We start from the raw sequence: 27,929 nt of genomic DNA, 5'->3' as shown, positions 1-27,929 counted from the left end.
GTCAGTATGTGTATCATGAGTTGTACGGGCAGTGGGGTTGACTAGCGGTTAGGATTCAATTCCCCAGAAGCGTAGAATGTGTGAAGCCCATTTCTGGTGTTCCCCTGCCACAGTATTTCTAGAATGTTAAAATCAGCATAAAACCCACTCACAAGTTACAGGCCTAGCTGGGAAACATCTGCTTTGCTGACATTCTGTTTTAGGTTTAAGATCCTCAAAAGTCTTCATTCACGTCAACCAACAGGAGAGTGTGCAAAACATGCAAGTATGTACTGATTTCAAAAAGCTTTTTCATATGTGTGGGGTGGTGGGTAGCCTAGTGGTTAAAGCGTTCACTCATCACGCTGAAGACCTGGGTTCGATTCTCCACATGGGTACAATGTGTGAAGCCTATTTCTGGTGTCCCCTGCCGTGATATTGCTGGAATAAAGTTGTGAAAGCAAGTAAAACTAATATAAACTCCCCAATATTCGTGACACTGCAAGATTTTGATCATTCACCGACTTGGTCCACTTCCTAGTTACCAGTTGGTGATGTAAACAACCGCTAAGTGTCGCGATCGGCGATTTCAGCAGAAAGCGTATTTACGAGAAATAGGAAACCCGAGAATAGGAGACGCACCTATACTTCTATATCATAAAATATGCAGATAGGAGGGAAATGTATAATAAGGAGTAAACGTCCAGTGTCAATGTGAACTATGTGATAGCCTTGTGGTTCAGGTGTTCACTTATCACACTTAAGTCGCAGGTGGTTCAATTCCTGTTTAGCGGTGTTCTTTGGAATGATACCCATGAAGGTCCGGGATTGAATTGGTCTTCAGTAACCCATGCGTGTCGTGACAAACAGGATCAGGTGGTCAGGCTCGCTGACTTGGTTGACACATGTCATCATATCCCAATTGCATAGATTGATGCTCATGCTGTTGATCACTTGATTGTCTGGTCCAGACTCAGTTATTTAAAGACCGCCGGAATATTGCTGAGTATGGCATAAAACTAAACTCATTCACTCTAGAGATGAGTCTATACAAAGTTTTTTAATCTTAGTTTTTGGTTGTATTTTTCGTCAGCTAAACAGTGGCAGTGAAGAAACACATTTCAGTTCCAAGTCATATTGATTCCAAAGAAGTATTGCTACACAATCAAAATCAAAGCATTAAAGTGATCACAGAGCTTAACAATCTAATGAAACATATTGATTTTAAAGTTTAAATAAGAGAAACTTGGCATTTCCACTGCCCTGCTAGAACTCTTGTTTGCTTTGTTGGAATTAACTTTAATCTTGTGTACTGTGTGAAAAGTTATGAGTTGGTAGCTGCTGTGATATCCAACACGCCACATGCAATAATGAAATTGTCCTGGGCGGATTGACGTCTTTCTGCCTTTGCTGTGTAAGATCATCTTGCAGCCATTCTGTGATATCAGGTGAGGTTGGTCAACTGTCAGTGTAATTGTGGCTGTTGTAATCACCAATAAAAATGTTTAAAGTTGATATCATTGGATTCAAAATTGAACACGTCAATTTCAGTGAAATCGAATTCATTTTGCGTGTTAATATTTGTGAATGTTTATTGTGTGTTTATATAATTAGATCCAAAATCAAACACATCAATTTCAGGGTAATTGAATTCATGTTGCACGTTAACATTTTGTAACTGTTTATTGTAGCCATATTGTTGGTGTGTATGTATATATATGTGAACATTTGCACACTATGTACATCATAGGCTTGATGAAGCTGTGGGAATGTGCATGATGCAGCCATAGAATTGATAGATAGTTAAAAGAACTTCAACGAATATGAGTATATGTTTCTGCTTTGCGGATGAGCATTGAGGGAATTTCACTCACTCACTCATGCTGTATCCTAATCTTGAAACTAAACCCAAAACATACTTGACACCTCTTGAACTAACTGTCTAAGCAGGGACTACAGACTGCCACAATGTAATCTTATTAATTGACTGATTTGTTGAACAACCAGGATGCAGCAGTGTGGAACACTGGAATTATATTCAGATTTAACCCATCGAATGTTAACTTGTGACTTTAAGTGATAGTTCCAAGGATGGTAACAGTATTGTACCACCCAGTTGGCACTTTGTAGGTCAAGGTTACTTACAGACCAGTGTTTGCTCTTCAAGCCAAACACCTGGGTTCGATTACCCACATGGGTACCATGTGTGAAGCCCATTTCTGGTGTCCCCGGCCATGATATTGCTGGAATATTGCTAAAGGGGCTTAAAACCAACCTCACTCACTAACTGTTACTGCTCCAATGTGTCGAAACTGTGTTAGTAGATGCCCAGGATGGTGAAATGCCTAGATGTCAAAACCAACCTCAATCTCACTCACTCACTCACTGTCACAGACCACTCTGACTCACTCACTCACTCACTCACTCACTGTTACAGACCAATCTGACTGACTCACTCCACTCACTCACTGACTCACTCACTCACTGTTACTCCACTCCACTCACTGACTGACTCACTGACTGACTGACTGTGACTACTCACTCACTCACTCACTCACTCACCAATCTGACTGTTCCCACAAGTGCAAACTGTGTTGGTTGATGCCCAGGATGGTGAACTGTCTAGATGTCAAAATGAATGAGTTTGGTTCCATACTTGAATGATTCTGTGCTGTATGTACAGAGTTGCATCCCTTGCAGCTGTGCCAGGATCTGTGGATGATGCAATTGCTATTTCTGCTAATCAGTAAGGCTAAATGCTAAATTAAGGCAACTCATTATGTTTCAACCAGCACTTTCATCAATTTGGTGATGTGTAATTTCCTAATTTGCAGTATCCGATGATCCATGCCAGGATCACAAAGCCTTGGACAATTTAGTATCTGAGCATCCTGTCTCAAGCTTTCAAAACAGCAGGACAGTGGGGTAGCCAAGTAGTTAAGGCATTTGTTCATCATGCCGAAGACCGAGGTTCGATTTCCCACATGGGTACAATGTGTAAAGTCCATTTCTGGTGTCCCCAGCTGTGATATTGCAGGAATAAAAGCGGCGTAAACAGAAAGTCTCTCACTCACTCATTCAAAGCTGCAACTTCCCACAGAATACATTCCAGTGTTCATGGGAATAATTTCATTAGAATAGTGGCACTTTGTGATTCAAATTAGACTGTCAATATAGATCTGTAGTGGCACCTTGCCCTGAACCCACAGGTCAGTAGTCAGACAATGTTAAGCAGTCTTAAGACAAGGTGACAGTTGACCATGTTTGGCAGAGCTTCCAGGACTTTTCTCCTGCTCTGAGACAAGTGTAACACATGTGGTGCCCCTCATACAAGTGGCTTTGGAACATGCATCTGTTCACCCAGCAGTTACTGGGTACCCGGCAGGATGAGATGGTCATGCAACTTTTCACCTTCTTGCACATCATGGGCAGCTTGGCTTCTATTCTTCCTTGGGATGATAATTTGTGAATGCATCTACTTTCTATGATTTGATTCCAGACTTGAATACAATGTATGTTTACAGGCAGTTTGAAAAAAATATTTTGTTGGTATTTTGTGTACATTGAGTAGTTGGCAATCCTACACAGTGTATGGGTGTTTGCTGCGATGAAGTTCTGTTTGCCTGCGATGTAGTTCTGTTTGCTGCGATGTAGTTCTGTATGCGATGTAGTTCTGTTTGCTGCGATGTAGTTCTGTTTTGCTGCGATGTAGTTCTGTTTGCTGCGATGTAGTTCTGTTGAGGAACAAAATTTAAAATCTAACACATTCTTTGAAGGATTGACAATATGTGAACTGATGAAAAACATCTCGACGTAATCAAAGTGAAAGCATTTATCTTATTGGCTCATTAAGCTGCTTCACAACACTGCAGTATAGAGGAGTGTGATTTTCTGTTTGATGTCAAGTTTCCATCTTGATATTGATACAGTGTGTGCAGCAACAGATGCCATAACAGGTCCCGCACTTCCATGTTGGATTGTACGAAACTTTGTCTTGTTTTCATGTTCTTTGTGCAGCAACCTGACGTACACAGCCATACATTGACTGGGTTTCTGATTTCACCGTGTTCATCATCATCAAGACCATTCCTCCACTCTGGGAGAAGTGTAGTGCTTATTGACAATGAAAACGGCCAGTAGATGCACTTGATGTGATCCTGTAGTTTATCATTAAGGGGAACGGGTGGCCCTGTTGTCTCAAGCTGCTGTGCAGAGTTGCGTATGCTTGGCATACAGAAACCTTTGATGTGGATTTGAATCCTGGGATATGCTTTCTTTTTTATACTAAGTCATTGTGCCATTATATAAGACAAATAATGTTCAGAGGGGTGTTCAGCTCAAGTCCTCAATCCCTCACTCCCTCACCTCCCTCATGCCTCAGTCCCTCACCCCTTCACTCCCTCACTCCATCACCCCCCCATGCCTCACCCCCCTCACCCCTCACCCCCCTCAATCCCTCACTCTGTCACCGCTCCCTCACCCCCTTGCTCCCCCACTCCCTCACCCCTCACCCTCAATCCCTCACCCCCTCACCCCCCTCACCTCCCTCGCTGTGTATGTGGTGGTTATTTGTACTTTTCAAGATGTATGGTGGTTGTGAGGTTTTTCCACTTGTTTTTATAACATGTCAAAACATATCCATTTATTTCACATTTTGTTTTCATCCAATGATGACTATGCTTGGCGACTTGGTTTCATGAAACTGATCCAATGTTTTATCTCTGAATTTCAGAATTATGTCTCCGTGTTGACATGGAAATGTTCGTCATCAGAATTGAAATCAGGATTTGATGTTGCAAGTTAGGAGAATCAAGGCAGAAGTGAAAGCTGTTTTTTTGTTAAGTAATATTTTCAGTTAATGGAAGTGTGTGGCTCAGATGGAAAATGTAGTTACCATGGATATAATTGAGGAGACACCGGTGGAATATAAAGTGACACCATCAGGCTTGGTGGGGACATTTCAATTTGTACTGTGTAATGTGGAGAGAAAATATTCCTCTCTTACCATCAGCAGTATAGTATTACATGACTTCAAGGAGCAGGGGTTTCTGTATGTGAATGATGCTGTTTACAGAATAGGTCCTACCTAATGGTCATCTATACAAATAGGTCACACCTGAGAGTTGGTCTTTCATGATGGTAGTACAGGTACCAGTAGGTGTAACCTAGTGATCAGGTAGGTCATACCTGTAGGAGATAGGCAGCTCATGGTCCACAGGTGAGTGTAGGTGTTCACTGATGATCACCTGAGTGTAGGTGTTACCTAGTGGTCACCTGAACAGACAGGTCAGACCTGAGTGTAGGTGTTCACTGATGATCACCTGTAGAGATAGGCGCACCTGCACACATGTAGAGAGTAGGTCTTCCTGATGATCACCTGTAGACACAGGCTCTTCCTATGGTCACCTGAGAGTAGGTCACCCCTGATGGTCACCTGTAGACATAGGTCTCTTCCTAACACCTTCCTGAGAGCAGATGGTCACCTGTACACACACAGGTCATACCTGAGTGTGAAGTCTTCCTGATGGTCACCTGTAGAGACAGGTGATACCTTACCTATATGGTCACCTGTAGGATCCTCCCTGATGGTCACCTGTAACAGGACAGGTCATATGTAAGCTGACCCTGATGATGTGTCACAACAGCCTGGATGAATGTCCTTTCAGTAAACCCCAGGTTTCCCTGACTGTATGGAGTTATTTACAAACCCTCTGGATCACCCATCTAGACTGTGTTGAGACTACTCATTGACTCACACACTCCTGATGAGATCATCAAAATGCCAGCACACCAATTCCACTCATCTGAACATATTTCCTGATTCTATAACGACAAAATCCAACAGAGGGTCCCACATGGTTATAACAGATAATAAAAATATGAATTTACTCTCAGACCAAAATAGATATTCCACAAATAAATCACGCTGGTCCAAAAGGAAAAGGCTTAATCCTGGACACACGATGGCATGAATGTGTGTTTTGTTCAATTATCCTCTAAACCAAATGTTTTACGAATCCGTTTCAAGTGTGCTTTGCCCGTAGCCTCTAATCCCCTGCTGTATAAATGTCTCTTTTATTTTAATCTATCGCGGCATTCGATATTCTATGTGCTGCTTGTTTCCGAATAGGGTTTGTAATGCTGTTATCAAACACTTCAGACACAAGTTCATTGGCACTGGAAGTGAGGGTTGATTTGACTTTATAGAGAGAGAAAGGTTAGTGCCGGCACTTGTACTGTTTTACTTACCCTGTCTAGGGCTGACAAGCACCTGCATTGATGTTAGAAAAACTTGTGGCTGTCGTTACTATTTGTACAAGACACAGTTTGTTTTGGGAACAGTTAATCTACTTAGTTGCATGTCAGCAGGTTTTTGGGTATCAGTTTCAGTTTGTTTAAGTGGTTTATGGATCTGCCAGTCCAAATACAGTGAGACCTCGGATACCCGGACCCCAGATATCTGGAAACCTAAGCCTTCCGGTCAATTTTTAGAAAAACCATTCTCTTCGTTATAAAAGTGACTGTCTATAGCGGATATTAGGTTTCGTTTCGGACGGTACATTTTACAAACAAACCCGGCTAAATCAACACAAAATTGACTCACCTATCCGCCTGAAGCTTTGATCTACCGCTAACCGTGTGAAGGGAAGTCGCGAGAGTCCCGATGTTTTGACCGCGAGGCGTGGTGTCATATATATTTTTTGTGTCTAATATAGCTTCTCTAAATATCATATTTATTGTAGCAACAAACTGGCTTGCTTATTTTACCCCATTCAACAATCACGAACTGATTACCGCCTCGTTTTCCATTGACTGCTAGTTTACAGTAACATCGGTAAAATGTGTGAATTTAAATGGCCTCCGTATTTTACCCCATTCCATGTGCGTTACCCGTTCATGAGGGTCCGATATAACCTTAGGGTTGATTATATATATTTTTACATAAAAAACTGTAAATAAAATTCTTTGGGTTAAATAATAGTATTCTGTATTATATTTTACTGGCGACTCGTCAGAATTCATCCGTTATATTATTGTGCATGTTTGAACTTGTTAGCGGAAGCGTGTGCACAGCTGATTGCTATTTCGGCTTTGTGTAATGCGAGACAAATCATACGGTAATCTTAATCCTGCAAATAATACAATGCCCAGCAAAACAACTTATAACTTAAAAGGTAAATAATCTTGTCTAGTGATGTTTAATTGCAAATTTGGCGTCTCTACTGACAAAGTTGTCTTCTGTTGTTTGTTCCGCATGAAGTGATACGATGTTGTTTATTCAGTCAAAGCAATAAAAGTGCAGTGTGTAGATATTCAAGCCAGTTATGTTGTGATGCTGTTTTGAATGTCTATACATGTATAATAAACGGCTTGATGATCATAAATATTTTGGATTTTCCTTGAGGTGTATGAAAACCAAAATCCAGATATCGGATATTCAATTATCCGGACGATTTCAATAAAAACAATGTGTCCGGATATCCGAGGTCTCACTGTATATATATCTTGTCATTTAGAACAATTAAGTTTAAAGGGAGGCACCCATGATGTTTCTGGACTGGCCTATGATCATTTTCATGGTATAATGTTGTAGGTATTCTGTTGTCATCCTTCTGATCTTGTTTACAAAAGTGGGTAAAAGAGATCTTTTGGTCGTGTTACAGAAGGATTGATTAGGTTTAGTTGCCGTTTCTTTGGTGATTTTGTAAACAGGATGAAGGGTTGGCCCTATGGTTGAAGCTGAAATTCCTGGTTTGATTCCCCAAATGGGTACAAAGAATGAAGTCCATTCATTTTATATTTTGTAATACAAGACATTTCTATTGAATAATGACCTCTGTCTATGAAAGGTTGTGTATGAAATTAAATACCAAAAGTCAGTCAAGGATATCGTATTGCCTTAGCGAGGTTCAGGTGTAGTTCACACCAACTGAATATAGAAACTGGTAGATATATAAAGAAACCAAAAAACTCAAGATTGTGTGAAATGTGTTCCTGTAACTATGTAGAAAATGAGTATCACTATTTACTGATTTGTACTGCCTATGATGATCTACGTAAACGTTTTATTCCTGTCAATGTTTTCACCCATCCAATCTTGTGTAAATTTATTCGACTGATGAGTAATGCTACTCCTCTTGTGTTAAGAAATCTTGCCATGTTTATCTTCTATGCTAACAATTGTCGTCGCTACAGCTTAAAGGCTGCCAATGTATAACGTTGTACCATGCCCGATGGCCTACATCTACATTAATAAGGACTAAAGATATTAACTATGAGAAGCCAACACATATACTGTTACACTACATACTGCAGAATAACCTGCTTCAAATCCCCATATGGGCAATGCCCAATCTTTGTGTCCGTCATTACAACTGGAATATTTCTGAAAGCAGTGTAAGACCATGAGACTAACTCAGAATAACACAAGCTATTTAAGGAACACAACGTGCCTGTTATACAGAAATTATCTGACATATTGATGGGAATACAACGTGAAGTACCAGAACGTGTTACAAGGTTGAACATAGACTATGAGGCTGTACTATGATTAGAGCAGGGACCACGCTGCTCCTACAGGGATACCCATGAACCATCACCGGGGATGCTGGCGAAATATACCAAATAACGCAGGCGATGCTATCCTAACTGGATCAGAATCAGGAAGTATCTTGTCTCAAGAGTTTGTATACTTGCGAAATTTGATTACCACACATACTAGGTGGCGCTGCCAACAGGCCGGAATCGTCAGAATCGGCTGACGGGATGAGAAATACGATTGACCTGCGATGCTCACATGATGGCGTGTTTATTTGCTGTCTACATCGCACATGTGCAGGTAATTGAGGGACTAATTCAGTTTAGGTTAGAGGCGCTGGGCTGTATTCTACAGCTTTTCAGTGGCCATCAGGTTAGGTTAAGTGTGGTGGCAGGGGCTCAGAGAGCAATAGGTAGTAAGTTGATTGTAGATGTTTGGCCAAAAGATTGTCGGTGGCCATCAGCTGCTGTAGAGATGGTGGGCTGTATTCACAGCTTGTCAGTGGCCATCAGCTGTTGTAGAGATGGTGGGCTGTATTCACAGCTTGTCGGTGGCCATCAGCTGTTGTAGAGATGGGCTGTATTCACAGCATGTCAGTGGCGATCAGCTGTCAGTGGCCATCAGCTGTTGTAGAGATGGTGGGCTGTATTCAGATGGTGGCCCATCAGGTTGTAGAGATGGTGGGCTGTATTCACAGCTTGTCAGTGGCGATCAGCTGATTTAGAGATGGTGGGCTGTATTCACAGCTTGTCGGTGGCCATCAGCTGCTGTAGAGATGGTGGGCTGTATTCACAGCTTGTCGGTGGCCATCAGCTGCTGTAGAGATGGTGGGCTGTATTCACAGCTTGTCATTGGCCTTCAAATGTTGTAGAGGATAGTATTAGGGGGAAGACCTTAGGCAGGGTTGTATTCGGAGAATGGGCTGTCATTTCCTGCTTGGACTTGTATCTGTTTCTAGTGATATCTATATGATTAGGCATTTGAGCTGATTTGGAGGTTGTCCCTGAATAACTCTAATATAGCCAAGTCTATAAGATGCTATGTCCTGAAGGTGAACTTTTGAAAGTGTTTTTGTGAATCGAAGCATGATTTTAAGCCTCTATCCATGATGAAAATTGGTGTGACAGTTGAAAGATAAAATAAACAAAGCAGTAAGAAACTTGCTTCTCCATAACTCAGATGGTAATGTGAAGAACTTACGTCATGTAGGGGTCCTTGGTGTCTTTCTGGTGTCGGAATGAGCAGGTGAAAATCTCACCTACCAACTCATTCACTCTTACTTCCTGTCACTTTTCCTCACTCACACTGACTGAGTTTAGTTTTACGCCGCTTTTAGCAATATTCCAGCAATATCACGTCGGGGGACACCAGAAATGGGCTTAACACATTGTGCCCATGTGGGGAATCGAACCCGGGTCTTCGGCGTGACGATCGGACGCTTTAACCACTAGGCTACCCCACCGCCCCTTCCTCACTCACAACCCGTGCTTGTTGTAAAAGGCGACTAACAGGATCAGGTGGTCAGGCCCTTCGACTTGGTTGACAACATGTCATTGTATCCTAATTGGGTACATTGATGCTCATGATGTTGATCACTGGATTGTCTGGTCCAGACTGGATTATTTACATTGTGAGGACCACTCTGACATACAGCAGGTTTTTGTGTTACAGTTCATGAAAACCCCCAGTACCCAGAATCCTTCACGTCAAGTGTAACAAGCTGTAAGTCTTCCTGATCTACTGACCTGTACTCATCAGTGATCTCTTATCCATCTGAATCTCCCCCTTTCATACACAGAGTGCCAGGTAGTGCAGTCCACTGATTTAGTACAACTGACTAAAACCCTAAGCAATGGAGACCAGCCTGGTCTGTCCATCAGTACATTCACCATCAATCTCTTAATGTTGTAGACTTTTAGGAAGCTGTCATTACATGGGTTTCATTTCATGAAGAAAGGTCTATTTAAACCATGTAATGTTTGGCTTGATTTAATCACCCGTGCTGCCTCTTACCATGTTATGATGGTATATTTAGTTGAATACAATTGTGAATGAATTTTTCAGTTTGTTTTTTAAGTGATGTAGTTGGGTGTGGTAGTTCTATGGTCATGGCCTGTTTCTGTATGACATGCTTTTTTAATTCTGTTCGGGGTGGTGGGGTAGCATAATGGTTAAAGCGTTGGCTCGTCATGCCGAAGACCCGGGTTCGAATCCCCACATGGGCACAATGTGTGAAGCCCATTTCTGGTGTCCCCCGCTGTGATATTGCTGGAATATTGCTAAAAGCGGCGTAAAACCAAACTCAGTCAGTCAGTTTAATTCTATTCCAGCCTGTAGATCAATGGATTACAAGCAAACACTCCAGAGGGTGATATTTGATAAACCCTTTTTAAGAAAAAACTAACATGTAGGAAAATAACTGTTGACTAAATGTGAACTTTAATTATGAAAAGAGCTGGGGCAGTCGGGTAGCCTAGTGGGGAAAATGTTAACTCATCACACGGGTTTGATTCCCCACATGGGTACAATGTGTGAAGCCCATTTCTGATGTGTCCTGCCTTGATATTGCTGGAATATTGCTAAAAGCATCACAAAGCTAAACTCACTCACTCACTATGGAAACAGCTTACAATATTGTTAATGCAGATACGGTTTGTATGGTTGAGACTCGCAGAAATTCTGTCAGATCGGTCATCTGTCAACCAACACTGGTGATGTCATATTTGAAGAAATCTGTGTCTTACCTTTGCCCGTTGTAGTTTAATAGTTCCTTATTTTTGGCAGGATTCTGGGCCAGTTGAGGTTGGCGTTCAGTACCTAATGTGTTATGAGTGAGTGAGGTGGGTTCACTTCCACTTCGAGCAGTATGCCGTTTATGTCAATCCATGTCAGCTCGCTGTGAGGGAGAAGACAGAACTGATGCAGGTCTTACACATTAACAAGCATGAAACCACCAAGCAGGAGTGTGGCACTGACAAACCCAGAATCACAATCATGGCAGACTGGGATTCAAACCACTTTGTGGCCTGCTCAAGGGACACAACTCTACACAACAAATTCCCACCTTAGATGACCGGGCCACCTGTGGTGACCTTGGATCATTGTTGATTCCTTTAGTCATTGGCCTGTGTGTTCTGTAGATGTTGTTGAACTTTTCAATTTGCAACATTTCTGCTGTAAAATGGCAGCAAATGACTTGGTATTTGATTATGTATCTGGGGTTCCGTCGAGGAGGTATTTGGTAAGTGTTTGCTTGTCATGTCAAAGACCTGGGTTCAATTCCCTACATGGGTACAATGTATGAAGCTTATTTCTGGTGTCATTCCTCAGTGATATTGCTGGAATATTGCTAAACTCTGTGTATAACCATACTCACTCACTCATTCACTCACTCACTCACTTTGGCAGCCCACAAGATTTTTGTCCAGATAAATACAGTTTGGTCACAGTATGAGCACACTGGATGCCAAACTTGGTCTTAGTGGTTTGTCTGGTCCAGATTCAAACTGATTAGATGTACTGACTAGCAGGGTAATATTGCTGACTATAATATGTCCACGTGATTCCATTCACTTCCCACAAGCAGACGGCAATGTTGGGAGCAGCAGACGTCATCAATATTTCAAGTGTGTGTAAATATAGCCTCATTCCCCTATGAATAGCAGGGTGATTACCAGGGACTTAATCACACATCTACTCTGGAGATTTCAACATGAGTGATTAAATATGTAAACCCTCACTTCCCTCTGAGTGAAGAATTCATCATGTCCGCATTGTTTGTTTGTCCCTGAATCTCTGTCTCAGATTGGTTTCCAGGGAGTCATGTACCGATTTGTACACTCGAGCCTCTGTTCTCGACATCATCAAATAACAGTTGTAAAAAAACATATATCAAACAACTGCTATAAAATGATTTAGGGAATATGTACTACTCAGCAGTGGTTAAGGTCTACCTGATTCTTAAGTTTTGAGTGGTATGTTTTTGGTGACATGACAGATTAACTACTGTCATATAACTTCTTTGAGTGGCATTTTAGAAGTTGGGAAGTACAATATAATAATAATAATGGATATTTTTAGCGCGCGCGCCATTTTCCACCCACTGATACATGCTCAAGGCGCTACATAAAAGCATACATACAATGCATACAGAGGATAAAATAGCAAAATAAGTATACATTGAAATTGATGACAGAAAGATTGATTTTAGGGATAGGCTTTGGAAAAAAAGAAAGTCTTCAACTTAATTTTGAAAGTTTCCAATGTGCATGACTGCTTTATGTGGAGAGGGAGAGAATTCCACAGAGTAGGCCCAGCGTACTGGAAGACCTCTTGCCAAAAGAAGAAAGGAGAACTTTGGGAACGGAGAGAAGACATTGGTCTTGAGATCTGAGAGTTCTGGTAGGGGAGTACACAGTGAGAAGTTCAGAGAGATATGAAAGAGCTTGATTATGCAAACATTTATACACAATGCAAAGAAGTTTGAAGTCAATCCGGAACTTGATATAGAACAAACTTTATGGATAACTGTATCGAAACGTCGCATAATGCTTGACAACGGTACAAGAATCTGTATCAAAACGTCGCATAATGCTTGACAATGGTACAAGAATCTGTATCGAAACGTCGCACTCACGAATAAAAAGAAGTTGTTATCCATAAAGTTTGTTCTATATTGTACTGTCATATATAATGATAGAATTGGGTGACCCTTAACTCTTTGAGTAGTATAGATTTGAGCCATGGTTACAAGGTTGGTATCAGTTTGGGAAAGGTTTTGTTGACCTGGTTTGAAGACTGTCATCAACAGGTTTCAGTTTACAGTGTCATGGCCCCACTTTATGTCTATAAAATACTTTGATGCCAATATTCAAAGTATTTCAAGAGTGTCAAAGTTAGGGTTTTATATCATTATGAAAGTATTTTATGTGATAATGGAAGTATTGTATATTACTATTTGCTACATGGACATTCGTGTTGTAAATACTGCTGACTTGCTAGTTTGGGGTAATTGTACCCAATCGTGTGGATCACTGGCTACAGTCAACCAGTACCAGTTAATTATTGATGTGAGCATGTAGACCATCACTGGCTGGAGCATCTGTTATGTTTGTAATTACACTTTCTCAGTAAAGTACAGTTCTAGCACTTTCTTGGGGTTGAGTCCCATCCAGGACATTGTGTATTCACAGCTTCGGCCATGGCAGCCGTGATGGTTTATGCTGGTCAGAGGGATGCACTAAGTACTTAGTCTAGACTACCAGATGTCAGACTTCAAATTTTCAATATTCACCATGGGGTGGTGGCGTAGCCTAATGGTTAAAGTGTCCACTCATCACGCTGAAGACCCGGGTTCGATTCCCCACAGTGTGTGAAGCCCATTTCTGGTGTTCCCACCATGATAATGCTGGAATGTTGCTAAAAGCAGCGTAAAACCATACTCACTCACTGAATATTCACTTCAATGGCTGAGTGGGTTAGATCGCTGCCTTTGAGTGCTGACGATAAGGTGCCTTACTCTGAAAGTCAACACTGTCAATGTAATGAGAACCAAACAGTTACAATGTGTGACTTGGGTAATTTTGTGTGGTGCTTATTTCATATCAGTTGTGCTCATGCTATCAGCCCCTGTTTACCCAACCAACCTTTGATTAATTATGAGTCGTTTTGACATTAATGAAAAAACAGTATGACTGGTATAAGACAACTCCTTCTTTGTATCTTCATGCCAAGGATGTCTGCACTCACATAACATCACCAGTACTCAGTCACTTCATCATGTCGCAGTTGTCAGGAATACTGTACATTTTATACAAGGTGCTGTATAGATTTTCTATTTTGACACAAAATAACTGTCGTGAAGTGACAAGTGCTTGTCAATATTACTGGTCATCCTTGTCTGATTGGCTGCTTCTGCATGCAATGTAAAATGTCAACTGCCAATCAAATTGGCTTGATTACTTACAAGTAAAAGGCTTGTGTTTTGTTGTATATGAAGCGAACTGCTTTGTTTCTTTGAAGCTGTACTATTGGTGAGATATGACACGTTTCCGTCAGCCGAGTTCTGTCACAAATGTGATCTGCTGTGGAAGTTGTTTTTTTTTGGTGATTTCTGCTGAATTTTGTCTGAATTTAAATTCATATTGCGAGCATGCTCATTAGCACTTTCTGAACATCCATTTGTTATTTTCTTTATTCCCCTGAAATCTTAGTTCATCATGAGTTCCCCGTTATAGTTTGGGGTTTCAATGTGTTGCAGAGTTGCTTCCCTTGAGGAACTTATCATAGGTTTGAGTCCCAGTTATGTTTCTAGATTTTTCCGCACTGTTCTGAAACAGATTTCTTCTCCACCAACAGTGACATTAAAGACGTGGGGCTGGTGGGTTAGCCAAGTGGTTAAAGCATTTGCCCCTCATGCTGAAGACCCGGGTTCGATTCCCCACATGAACCAAATGCGTGAAGCCCATTTCTGAAGTCCCCAGCCGTGATATTGCTGGAATATTGCTAAGAGCAACGTGAAACTGGACTCACTCACTTGCTATTAAAGAGGAAGGAAAATGCTCTCAAAGAACTTAATACTCTTAACGATGTTTAAACTTGGTTAATTACACTGAGTTCTTGGTTAATTACAGGTACGGTGGTACAGCAGGAACCATGCCTGACAGTGTTGTCTACACCTTCCGAATGAAGAGGGTCATATTTCCAGAACAGCATTTTGTGGACCTTCTGATTCAAGACAGTCATGTATTCAGGACAGTGTTGCAATGGAATATTGTATCCTTGAACAAGCACACCTTGAATTGTATCCTTGAACAAGCACACCTGAATTGTATCCTTGTATCAAGCACACCTTGAACTGTATCCTTCAACAACTTGGCATTTAATGCCATCAGGAAACATGGTGTATCCTTTTTCAAAGAATGTTAATTAATATTTTATTGTTTAATTTTAGCTATAATAGATATGTACATTACCATTTCATATTTGACTTCAAAATACATCTGACATGAATTAAAAAATGGAATTTATTGCAATTTTATGAAACAATTATGAGAACAATATCTGAAAACGGCAACAAAATCATTAATCTGTAATATGATTTTAGTGTTAGAATAAAAAAGTTTTCTGAACTAATTATGCATCTCTTTGTTGTTGGTCCTGCCCCCGAAAAATGATCTCAGTTCTACAACTATCGTAAACCTAAGTTAAGCATGGGAGTTACAATCAGGTCTTCGTTAAGAGGCTGTGTGTAAATGGGTCCCGGGTCCCGTTCCTCAAAGCAATCGTAGCGCTAAGATGATCGTAACTCCCATACTTAAACATAGACTTACAACTGTCGTAGCGCTACGATCGCTTTGAGGAACGGAGCCCTGAATGACAACAGTAATGAATTGTAGTCGCTATTATGGGAAGGTACTCGATGTCTTTAGTCAGATGTATATGGTCAAGTATGGAAGGTGTGTGTAGACAAGTACAGTGTTGTTAAGGCTGGTGGTTTGTGTTGCAGGCTGATCCCGATAGATCACATAGAGTTGGTCCTGCTGCACATCACGGCTGTCGGGGATGAGGCCAAACTGTCCGAGCGGCCAAAACGAGAGGTAAATATGCTGTCATATCACAGTGTCAGTTGATGAGTGTTACGGTAGTTGGGGAAGAGAGTTGATTGTTGTTACTGTGGCAGTGGAAACAATAGCATCCATCATAGAGTGTGTTTGTATGTATGCCACATTCCACACCTAATGGAAAGTTATTGCATCTAAATTTTGTAAATAATCATTGTTGGTATTCTGGACATTAATGTTTTGGCTCATGCAGCTCAACATAACTAACCTCCAGACCATGACGGGAGATGACAGTACCAAGATGTCTGTAGTTAGATCCAGATTCTGTTTGGTGCTCATTCATTGAAGAAGCATCTTTCATATTGTGGAAAGGGGAGACCCTTTCTGAAAACAAAGATTTTAGTTTCATCCCAGTAACATCACAAAAATTGCTCTAGAATGTTAATGTTCTTTTGCATGTGACACATCATCAGCTCTGCCTGCCATGTATACAGCTCACAAGAAGTAAGGGTCACCTGGTTCTTTCATACTCTACAGTTAATCTGTGGAACTTGGTAAACATTAGGAATGTCTGTGAATATGCCCCTGCCTCCATTTCTGATACTTGCTGGTTGATGAAGTGAATAAAAACCCTAACCCTAACCCTAACCCTAAAACCTAACCCTACACCAGGCACCTATCTACCATGTTGGATTAGGTCCCTGTCCCAGTGAGGATACCTATCCCTAAAACCTACCTGCCATATTGAATTAGGTCCCTAACCCTAAACCTAACCCTACACTGGACCCCTACCTACCATATTGAATTAGGTCCCTAACCCTAAGCCCTAACCCTAACCCTACACCAAACAGGTGCTTGACATCTGATTGGCTGACCACTGTGTGTGTCCTCATGCTGGCCCACCTGGACCACTGGGGGTGACTCAGGGTTGACTTCAATGACCTGCCTGTCAAAACAGGTGCTTGAAATCTGATTGGCTGACCACTGTGTGTGTCATCATGCTGGCCCGCCTGGACCACTGGGGGTGACTCAGGGTTGACTTCCATGACCTGCCTGTCAAAACAGGTGCTTGAAATCTGATTGGCTGACCACTGTGTGTGTCATCATGCCCGGCCCAACTGGACCACCGGGGTTGACTCAGTTTTGACTTCCATGACCTGCCTGTCAAAACAGGTGCTTGAAATCTGATTGGCTGACCACTGTGTGTGTCATCATGCCCGGCCCACCTGGACCACTGCTCATGCTGTAGAACACTTGTGGCTTGCCCAGACTTGATCATTTCAACAAGTCGTATATTCCGTGCAATATTGGCTGGCTGTCAAGTGACAGAATGAAACATGGTATTCTTTGATTATGAGATTGATCGCTGTGGCTGCAAACTAACTGTGCAGACATACTGTCTGTCTTACAGAACCAGCAGCAGTGTCTTATGACTTTAGATTTCTGAAGATCATTTTTTTAGAAATTTGGACACGGCGGAAGAAAATTGGCAGTTGCTGTAAATTTGATTCCATTTCTTCAAACTGCATTACATGTGTTAGAAAGGTTTATATTTTATTATGTCTATCTACAGTAAATCCTGCAATATTGCAGCATTAGTACATGCAAGTGTCTACCTTGGAACTGAAATATGTCATAAATTGTCTAGGTTATACAAGCAGCTTTCAGTCACAAGTCAGCAAGCTGTAGAATTGAACAACATTGGGTGATAGCTTTGCTCCAAACAGTATAGTTTACTTTACTCAATCAATGTGTATTTACAAGCTGTCCACTCTGGGTGTGAAAATGGCTGAGAAGCATGTCATTGTTTCCAACACATGCAGTGAACTGGACATGTTTATGAACTCCTAACTGTCCAGATAGAAATGTATCATGCCATTTATATCATATTCACATTGTGTGATTTATAGGATATAACAGTTAACACTTTCACACACATGACACCAGTTGTGACATGAAGGCTGGGATGGAAACCATTACGTTTGACGAAATGTAGCAGAGAAAATTGTATTTTACATTCTTTTGTCCATTGTTAGGTGCAAAATGTTTTTATGCTTCATAATTTTTAAAAATTAGTGTCCATGGACATTATAGAAGGTGAGAGTTGGCTGTGAATTCTGCTGTAATTAATTTGTTATGTTTGTAAGAATTGTAAATCAGCAGATTGTCCAAGTTGACTGTGTAGATGGGTTTTTTGTGTGAGGTTTTACGCCACCATCAGCAATATTCCAGCAATCACAATGGCGGACACCAGAAATGGGCTTCACACATTGTGCCCTAGACTAACGCTTAGTCTCTGAATATATATAATTTTGATAGTAACAAACAAGCCAATTTAAATTGAAAACGAGCCCCAGGGAGACTAGAGATTCAGAACCTGAACCTGAGGAAATCTAGACTTGCTTCATTTAGGGCTTTAGCACTGCAGTGAGGGCTTGGCAGTAGGGAAAATAATGTGGTTCAGGGACTGTGAGACAGACTAATTGTGTCCATGTGGGGAATCAAACCCATGTCTTCGGTGTAATGAGAGAATGTTTAACCACTAGGCTACCCCACTGCTCCTAACACTGTGTTGTGTCGGTTCACACAGTCCAGTGATGCTTGATTTCCCAGATCGTGACTCTTGGTTTGTAAGCTCCATACTCATGGCTGCCCACCAAAGTGATGAACGTTAAGGGCCTGGCATGTTGTGGAGTTTTTCACACGTCAGGCTGATGTGCTGTGCTATTACTGAAATAGTGTTCAGAATGGTGTTAAATTACCCAGTCATGTTGACTGATGCTTCTATAAGGTTGAATTAACATTTTAGTTTTAAAGTTATTACATGTTATCAATATCTGTACTCATACACAGGAGAGTAGGTCAATACCATGGATGATTCTCCAGACTGTGACTGAGTCGTAGTGACCTGCAGTAATTCAGAGTCGAATAGCTGATACAGCTGGGCATTGACTGAGATGTGTGAGACATAAACCTGTGGTGGATCAGAGTCAGAATAGCTGATACAGTTGGGCATCGACTGAGTTGTGTGAGACATGAACCTGTGGTGGTTCAGAGTCAGAATAGCTGAAACACCTGGGAATCAACTGAGTCAGGTGAGACATGAACCTATGGTGGATCAGGGATGGAATAGTTAGGGCCTCCTGGCTGACTCAACTGGGCATTTGAAGCATCAACTAGATCACAGAGGGTTCCTCAGAAATATGGGACTAAACCGTCATCATGATGATGCTCAAAAGTGTTGAATAACATAGAATCATCATTATCATCATCATCATCAGCAGCAGCAGCAGCAGCAGCTGTATCTCCATCCTTCAGTCATAGACGAAGAATGTTAATGAATAAGAATCTGAACAAACTCTATGGTTAGGGTCATGGTTAGGAAACCAACAAAAATTTGATTTATAATCTGAGACACACTACGTAAATGAGGGTAGCCTTGACTTTATCAGCCACTGGCAGACCAGTGTTGAATGGAGGCAGAAAGGCCTGAAGGGTTATTACCGTTTTATTGCAGGTTGGCGGAAGAGGAGCACTAGGAGAAGGATGTGTTCTGTTAAGTATCAATATTGCCCCTATAACACTATTACTTTTTCAATCATACTGGTCGGTCAATAAATCTTCCACTCAATGGAATCATTATGTCTCCAGCTTGTTACTGTTGTGGAGGAATCAGCCGGCCATTGTGCAAGAAGAAACCATTATTTGAATATACTACATACATTGAAACCATTTTTTTGTTTAATTTATACTTTAATACTTTTAGGAAATGAAACAAATTTCATGATTAACAGAAATTTTAAATTTTTCCTTATCCTGACTCATGCTCTTTTGCTTGTCTTCTTCTTCTTGCAAACATAGTGGAACACTTGTATCTCCCTAATTGAAGCTCCCTTCAATGTAAAATCACTAATTAGTACTCACCACGAGTTGCCTCCCTCTTCCATTTGTGCGGGAAAGGAGGCGCCACCCTCTGGCCTCATGCTTCACTCTCTCCTTCTTCGCCCAGTGAGCAGGATGTGAGAGCGCCTGTGTCTCCCTACACACTATATCCTTTGATTATTCTTAGTTAGTTACCTCTTATAGTCTTCGCTACCAACGCAGAGAGGGCACCGACTACATCTTCGCAGACCGTCACAGACAACCTGATGCGGCAGATCATGAAGATGATTGAGGACCGATACAGACTGGAGAGACAACCAGCCCAGAGCCTGAGCCTTCGCGAAGGCTCCAACGTAGACGACACCCCAGAGGGACCCCCCGTCAACGTAGCGGCCACTACAAAGCCACCTCCGCGAAGGAAGTCACAGACCACCTCGGCGAAGGACCCAGATGTACAGCCTTCGCGAAGGCCTTCGCGAAGGACTTCTAGATCGTCACCTACCTCGGACTCTGATGATCAACACTCACGAAGAGGCTCGAGAAGGAAGATCATCTCATCCCCGGACTCTGACTCGGACCCCCAGCCTTCGCGAAGGTCAAGTTGTCGCTCCCCAGGACCGGACTCAGATGAAGCTTCGCGAAGGTCTTCGCGAAGGGCACCAGTTACAGGCTCCAAGTCATCTTCGTCTAGAAGGTCATCGAGGGATTCCCCAAGAGCTTCGCAAAGCTATCAACGTTCACGACATAGATCTCCGCGAAGGTCACCATATAGACGCAGCTCATCAGGCCGTTCACCAAGACGATCTCCTCGCCGTTCTCCACGCCGATCACCTCGTCGTTCACCTCGCCGATCTCCTCACAGGTCACCACGTCGATCTCCTCGCAGGTCACCACACCGTTCGCCGCACAAGTCTTCACGGAAGTCCCCAGACAGGTCTCTGTTGACGTCACCCTGCACAGCGGTAGAAGCATACGGGTCACCATCGGAAGAGCATCAACCTCTTATCAGCGATCCCGTTATAGAAGATGATGGAGGCATCATTTTCTCCGATGCTGAAATACGCTATTGGATGGTTAACAACCTGGACCTATCTTCACCTTCCAAGAACGGTAATCCGGCCCACACTTACCTTATGAGGAAGGACGATGCAGACACCATCATTCAACAGAGATTATCTACGCAAACCGCCAATGTTTCACATGATACATCTACCTCAACTACGGCACCTAATTCGTCCCATGGACTACATGGCCAGTATAGATCTGCAGGATGCTTATCTACACATCCCGATACATCCCGAATCCAGGAAATACCTACGGTTTACACTAGACGGGCTGCATTATCAATGGAAAGTATTCCCATTTGGAATATCATCGGCCCCCTGGTTATTCACAAGAGTAACGAAACCTATCGTCACCTACCTACATCGTCTAGGGCTACGCAGTGCGTTCTACCTCGACGACAGGATACAAGTAGATCAAGATCCACAGCATCTCAAACTACAGTTAAACTTCATCATCAAGCTACTAACACAGCTAAGATGGTTAGTAAATCTACTCAAGTCGGACTTAGAACCTACGCAAGATCTGCAATTTCTAGGCATTCTATTTATCACGACACTGAACCGTATCGTCGTACCAGAAGACCGATGGCTCAAGATCCAACAGACCATCCCACAAGCCTTACTCTCTCCGCTACCACTACGACAATGGCAGAGTCTGTTGGGTCTCCTCCCGTCAGCCCAAGACATGACAGTCAGAGGCAGACTACAGTTACGTCCGTTACAGGTCTTCATCAACGCTCATCTCGACGACCTACAGCCATTCAGTCTACCGAAACACATCAGACCTCATCTACTATGGTGGACCAGGAGGTTGAATGTCTGCGAAGGCATTTATTTAACAGAGCCGGAATTCAAAACCCATCTATATGTAGACGCGTCGCTCCAAGGTTGGGGAGCTCATCTCGCCAACCGGACGGCATCAGGGTTATGGAATCAGCAAGAAAGCAAGCTCCACATAAACATGCTAGAGATGAAAGCAGTAATCAACGCCATACTACATTGGAGCACCATTCTACAGAAGGCGCATCTGATGATTCACACCGACAACTCAACAGTGGCGTTTTATGTAAACAAACAAGGCTCAACGAGATCACTGAACCTATTGACTTTATGCTTTCAACTGTTCGATCTAATCGACGATCTCAACTTACATGTCAGAGCATGTCACATTCACAGTAGACCTATTCGCCAATCAACAATCAGCTAACAACATTCGTATCACCAGTCCCGGATCCACAAGCGTGGGCAACGGATGCTCTAAGCATATCCTGGGAAGGCCTCAACTCGTACGCATTTCCGCCGCCAGCGCTAATCCCACAAGTGTTACAGAAAATCAGACAAACACAGAGCCTCCAACTGATTTTGGTCGCGCCCTACTGGCCAGCGAGAACGTGGTTTCCCATTCTAATTCAAGAAATCGGACAACCAACACTAGAGCTACCAAAGCTCTCGAATCTACTAATAGATCCTCACACCAAACAAGCGCACGGAAACCCAGAAGCATTCCAACTTCACGTATGGTCTGTATCAAAGTGTGTCTAAACGAGAGGTTATTCAGCCAGAGCGGCGAAAGCAGTCACGCTTGCTTTACACTATTCTACACGCAACTTGTACGACGACAAGTGGCACAGTTTTGAAACTTACGCAGCAAAAAAGGGATTTACAGCGAGAAATGCTACACATCCACAAGTGGCTGACTATCTGTGTTACCTACGACAAAATAAACATTTAAAAGGCTCGACATTGTCAACATATCTTGCCGCGCTTAGTTCTGTGATAACTATGAGAACGGGTGTCAAGTTAACCAAGACGCCAGAGTTACTGGCCTTACTACGTGCATTCCAATTGGAGGATCAGAAACAGAGATTTCGCGCTCCAGCATGGGATCTAAATATAGTGCTCCAACACCTCACAAGTTAGGCTTATGAACCACTGGAATCAACAACCTTTGAATTTCTCTCACAGAAAACTTTGTTCCTGTTATCCCTAGCAACGGCAGCCAGGATGTCAGAAATTCACGCACTAGATTATGAGAGAATACGTTTTGACGACAATCAAAACATAGTGCACATGGGACTACGATGGGATTTCATCGCCAAGAATCAATTGCCAGGTCAACCAGACAGATTATTCCATGTTCCTGCACTCTCCTCAATTCTCGGATCTCAAGATACGCTTGACCTATCTCTATGTCCAGTCAGAGCTCTCAAAATCTATCTACAACGATCCAAAACGAGGCGACGACAACTCAAGCGATTATTCATCCCTCTATCGACAGCGACTCAGACCGAAGTCTCTCGTACCACCATATTGATATGGATAAGAACTGTCATACCTCGTGCCTACAAGGCTGCAGGACTCGACCCTCCAAGAGCATCTAATCCACATGAGATCAGAGCACTGGCTTCCACACTCGCTCTACACGGTAACTGCTCATTGAATACCATTATGGAGGGCTGCTTTTGGAAATCCGACATGGTGTTTGCTAATCACTATCTGAGAGATATCACCAACGAGGACGTCTCAGGTATTCACCATTTCGGTCCCATGGTCCTCGCACAGCAGTTGATAGTCCCTTGTAGACGATGAGACATAGTCTCACGAGATTATTATGTATATATCATACCAGTATCATCTAGCTTATAACTCTACGGAGTTTTAGGGCTATTTATATACATATCTTAAGTCTACTTAGTCTTAAGCCCAGTACTGATGTTTATGTACAGTTGGGTAGCTTCTCCATTTTGGAGTCGCTTTTATACCATTATTGCTATTATCATAGTATATCAAATTTGTAGTACCCCATCTATGGCAGCTGGTAAACTTATGGTTTATAGTAGCAGGAATTATCCTAATTCAGTGCCATTATAAAGTTCCCGTAGGGGGTTATTACATATATATATATATATATATATATATATAAATCACTAATTATTTAAATCCAAAGTATTCTGGGGTTTTTTCCCACCTCCGTTTCCGTAGGATTCTACAAGCAAAAGAGCATGAGTCAGGATAAGGAAAAATATGTAATTTTCTGATTAAAATTGATATTTTGTACTTATCCTGACTCATGAGGTAAGCCCTCCCATCCTCCCCACATAACACTTTGGATTTCCCTGTAAATTCAAGTGTTGGGCTCGCTATATCAGGAGAGAGTGAAGCATGAGGCCAGAGGGTGGTGCCTCCTTTCCCGTACAAATGGAAGAAGGAGGCAACTCGTGGTGAGTACTAATTAGTGATTTTACATTGAAGGGAGCTTCAATTAGGGAGATACAAGTGTTCCACTATGTTCGACAAGCAAAAGAGCATGAGTCAGGATAAGTATAAAATATCAATTTTATTCAGAAAATTACTTATTATATGTCTCACAACATTTGTTTACAAGGGCATGAATTAATTAAATTATGAAAATGTTTTATTTCATGCCTGTTGTAAATCCTGTATGCTTGTGGCTGGTAGGGTAGCCTAGTGGTTAAAATGTTCACTTGTCACGTCGAAGACCTGTGTTTGATTCCCCATATGGGTACAATGTGTGAAGCCCATATCTGGTGTCCCCTGCCTTGATATTGTTGGAATATTGATAAAAGTGGCGTAAAATCCAACTCACTCCTGTATGCTTGCATATCATTTGTCAGAGCCACTTGTTATGAAATAGGGTAAAATGGTGTTGACCAATTGACCAAGTGTGTGATAGAGTTGGATATTTTGTGACAACTATAGGTACCATTGTACCCATGTGGAGAATCGAACCTGGGTCTTTGGCATGACGAGAGAATGCTTAACTACTAGGCTACCTCGCTGCCCCTAACAGGTTCACCCAATTCAATGATTTCCCAGATCGTGGCTCTTGGTTTGTCAGGTGAAAAGCGGTCACTCTACCTACTAGACTCCCCCACTGCCCTTAATAGTTAGAATATTATGGAAAGTCTGACAGAATAGCTGAGATTGCTACAATGTTTTTACATTAAGATTAAGCTTTTATTCACATGTTCAGATATGATTTCTCTAAATCCCCAAGGAGCACAATCAGATCCCATAAATACAATTACAAAACCGTTGTCCAACGACAGAGAAGGCCAAAAGAAATGCAAGATGAAATGAAAATGGGTGATTTGTGAGTGATTTGTGAGCTATACACAGAGACAAGTACAATCCCTTTGGCACCCTTTTTCCTATTGTGCTTATCCCTGTTGGTCAAGCAAAGGAATAAAAAACATAACGGATCTCCGACCCAATAGCCAGGGGAGTTATTAAACATCATGGATTAGCTTCTAAAGTTCTCTGGGGCAGAAGAGTGGAAAAAGTTTTCAGAAACCAAATGAAAGTATTGACTGTCTTCCTACATGATATTTGTAGTCCCCCCGGAATCCAATCTTGCAATGCTTGCGTAATAAAGTGGACCTTATCCCAGCTTAGCATCGCCGCGATTTCTTGTCAAATTCGTCAAGCAGCTTACCATGTTTGTTTTATCAATAGCTAGTTTTAATCGTTAGGACATTTTTTCGTCTGTGGAAATGGGAAGGTAATGACTGGATTGCCAGATAAATATTTGATTTCAATTTTACTCCGCTTGCAGTAAATGCGTAATTTTCTGTGTCACTGATGTGGATATTTACCAAGTTTAGCCGTCATTTCCTCACAGCTGGACATGATAATGCTCTGATTGACGACTTCATACGTTATTACGATGCTAACGCTGTAATTTTATTTCCACACGTCTTCGAGTGCTTGTTCACGGATGTTTTCTCAATGGGCATAGATTTCTTGCAAGTCTTTCAATATTTTTCTTGATGGTCTCTTACGACATCATTGTGACAACACTAATGAATTGTCAGTTTAAGTTTCGCAGCTCCTGGGCTGCCGATGTTGTTGGTTTAGCTTGCATTAACTCTGTGTACAGGGTAACTATACTTGACTGACCTCTTCAGATGTTTCCAGACAATAAATATTTTCTAACATTCCTCCTTATTCCACGGTGTTTATGAGACTTTCTCTGTAAGGAAGTTTAATATTTTTTGTATTCTTTTGATATTGGAAGTTCTCCTGACTAGTGATGGTATAGTATAAATCATGTTTTGTGCTGAATGTATTTGTTTATTTACAAAGTCAAAAGAACTGGATTAAAGGGAATCACATTTAGGGGCCTCTTCTCATGTATAGGTATATATGTGATTATAAGGGAATATAGTCATGTTCATCATAACAAGAAATCATGGGTGTGCCAGACATTTGTTTCCATGACTCAAGAATCCTGAAAGAATACATTTTTCCTGTATTTCTAATTAGTATTTTCATTATTGTTTAATGTTTGTATTTTATCTTAAATATGGCAATGGCTCACTGCATTAAGTCCCTGCAAGTCTGTTTCATTCAGAAACCTTTTCTTCTGCAAAGCGTACTGTAAGTATCTTCATACCTGGCATGTTGCTACAATATGTTTGACATGACCACTTGTCTGCCAGTCCGAGACAAGTGAAAATATGTATGGACAAGTATCTCCCAGTATCTAGTTGTCCTACAGAAACCACAAGTCTGAAATGAGCTGTTGACAAGGTGGATATGCTTCTGAACCAGCTGATGTCAGACTTGAACTACCAGCAGTATCAGGGAAACAGCTCCTTCATGTATTGTCAAGTGTTACACCTCGACCTACCTATATACCTTATTATTACGCTTTTGATGGGTAGTATAGTTATTGTACAGAAACCACAAGTTTCACAAGGATATGCTTCTGAACCAGCTGATGTCAGACTTGAACTACCAGAGCAGTATCAGGGAAACAGCTCACACATGTAGAATTATTTGCACAAAATATTTTTATAGAAATACCTTTAGATAACTGATCAGCTTATGATAAAAAACAAATAAGTACATGAAATGGGTACATTAGTACCTAGTGTTATTTACAAAGACAGATCTTGTATCCGTGGCGACATGGGTAATTTATCGACTAGTTCAGTGACGTGGTGCACCAGGGCACCGGTGATAGGTTTCGGTCAGGAAATGTCTGTAAGGTTTATCACTTCCTTCTTGAATTTATTTTAAGAATTTGTTTTCAGAGCATCAATTAGGAGCAGTATGTTACCTGTAAACTTGATTAACGCGCAATTTAATTGGTTACATGAGGCATCAGCGCAAGGTTTAAAATTCTGATTTACGCTGAAAACATCATGGATTCTTTGATCATGAGTTTTGTCCATTCAAGTGCAGTCTAACCTTGTGATAGACGTTTCTAGAAATAGGTTTGCCATTGTTAGGGTTGAAGAAATGAGGCTTGATTGAGAAGTTCCAGGCCTCGGTTGAAGGAATAGCATAACAGTGAAATATTTTGTTTTGGATCTTAGATGATGTGACAGTGATATGTCCACCAAACTTTCAGTCAGTTTGGCACTTTGTTTCTGTGTGACAAATCAGTAAAATAAGCAGTGATAGAAGCAGGAAGTGATATCAAAGTTTAAAAATGTCGAACAGTTGGAACTAGAAATCATCGTAGACTTACAGGAACGCACTGAGAGGGCGATCAAATCATTTCACAAATAGCTTGAATTTACACTTGTGAAACATAATTCAGTGTTAATTCATTTAATCATTTGTGTTGAATCAGTGTCCTGTGCTGACTACAGAAAGTTAAATATGTACCGGTATGTTGTTTAACACTGCACTCAGCAATATTCCAGGAATATAAGAACAGCTCATAAATAATTGAGTCTGAGCTTCAATCTACGCAGCTGGGATACGATGATATGCATCAACCTGTTAAGCAAGCCTTTGTTTAACACCCAGCCCTAGTCCAGGTACATGACAACAACCTGTAAATTATTGAGTCTGGACCAGACAAACCAGTGATTGACATCATGAGCATCTCTCTACACAGTAGCAACACGATGATACGCATCAACCTGT

General features: G+C 41.6%; 1 protein-coding gene across 1 annotated transcript in view; it reads left to right on the top strand.

The window, feature by feature from the left end:
* LOC124270176 (integrator complex subunit 13-like) overlaps positions 1–27,929 on the top strand; it is a 414,381-nt gene that overhangs the window by 344,913 nt on the left and 41,539 nt on the right. Inside the window, exon 5 of the mRNA XM_046705203.1 lies at positions 16,026–16,116. Within this exon, the coding sequence (XP_046561159.1) occupies positions 16,026–16,116 (91 nt within the window). The remainder of the gene's footprint in view (positions 1–16,025; positions 16,117–27,929) is intronic.

This window comes from Haliotis rubra, unplaced genomic scaffold, assembly GCF_003918875.1.
Source record: "Haliotis rubra isolate DU_JTF1 unplaced genomic scaffold, ASM391887v1 Scf15, whole genome shotgun sequence".
NCBI lineage: Eukaryota > Metazoa > Mollusca > Gastropoda > Lepetellida > Haliotidae > Haliotis > Haliotis rubra.
Note: the sequence above shows the minus strand (reverse complement) of the source record. Positions and strands in the feature narration are given on the sequence as shown.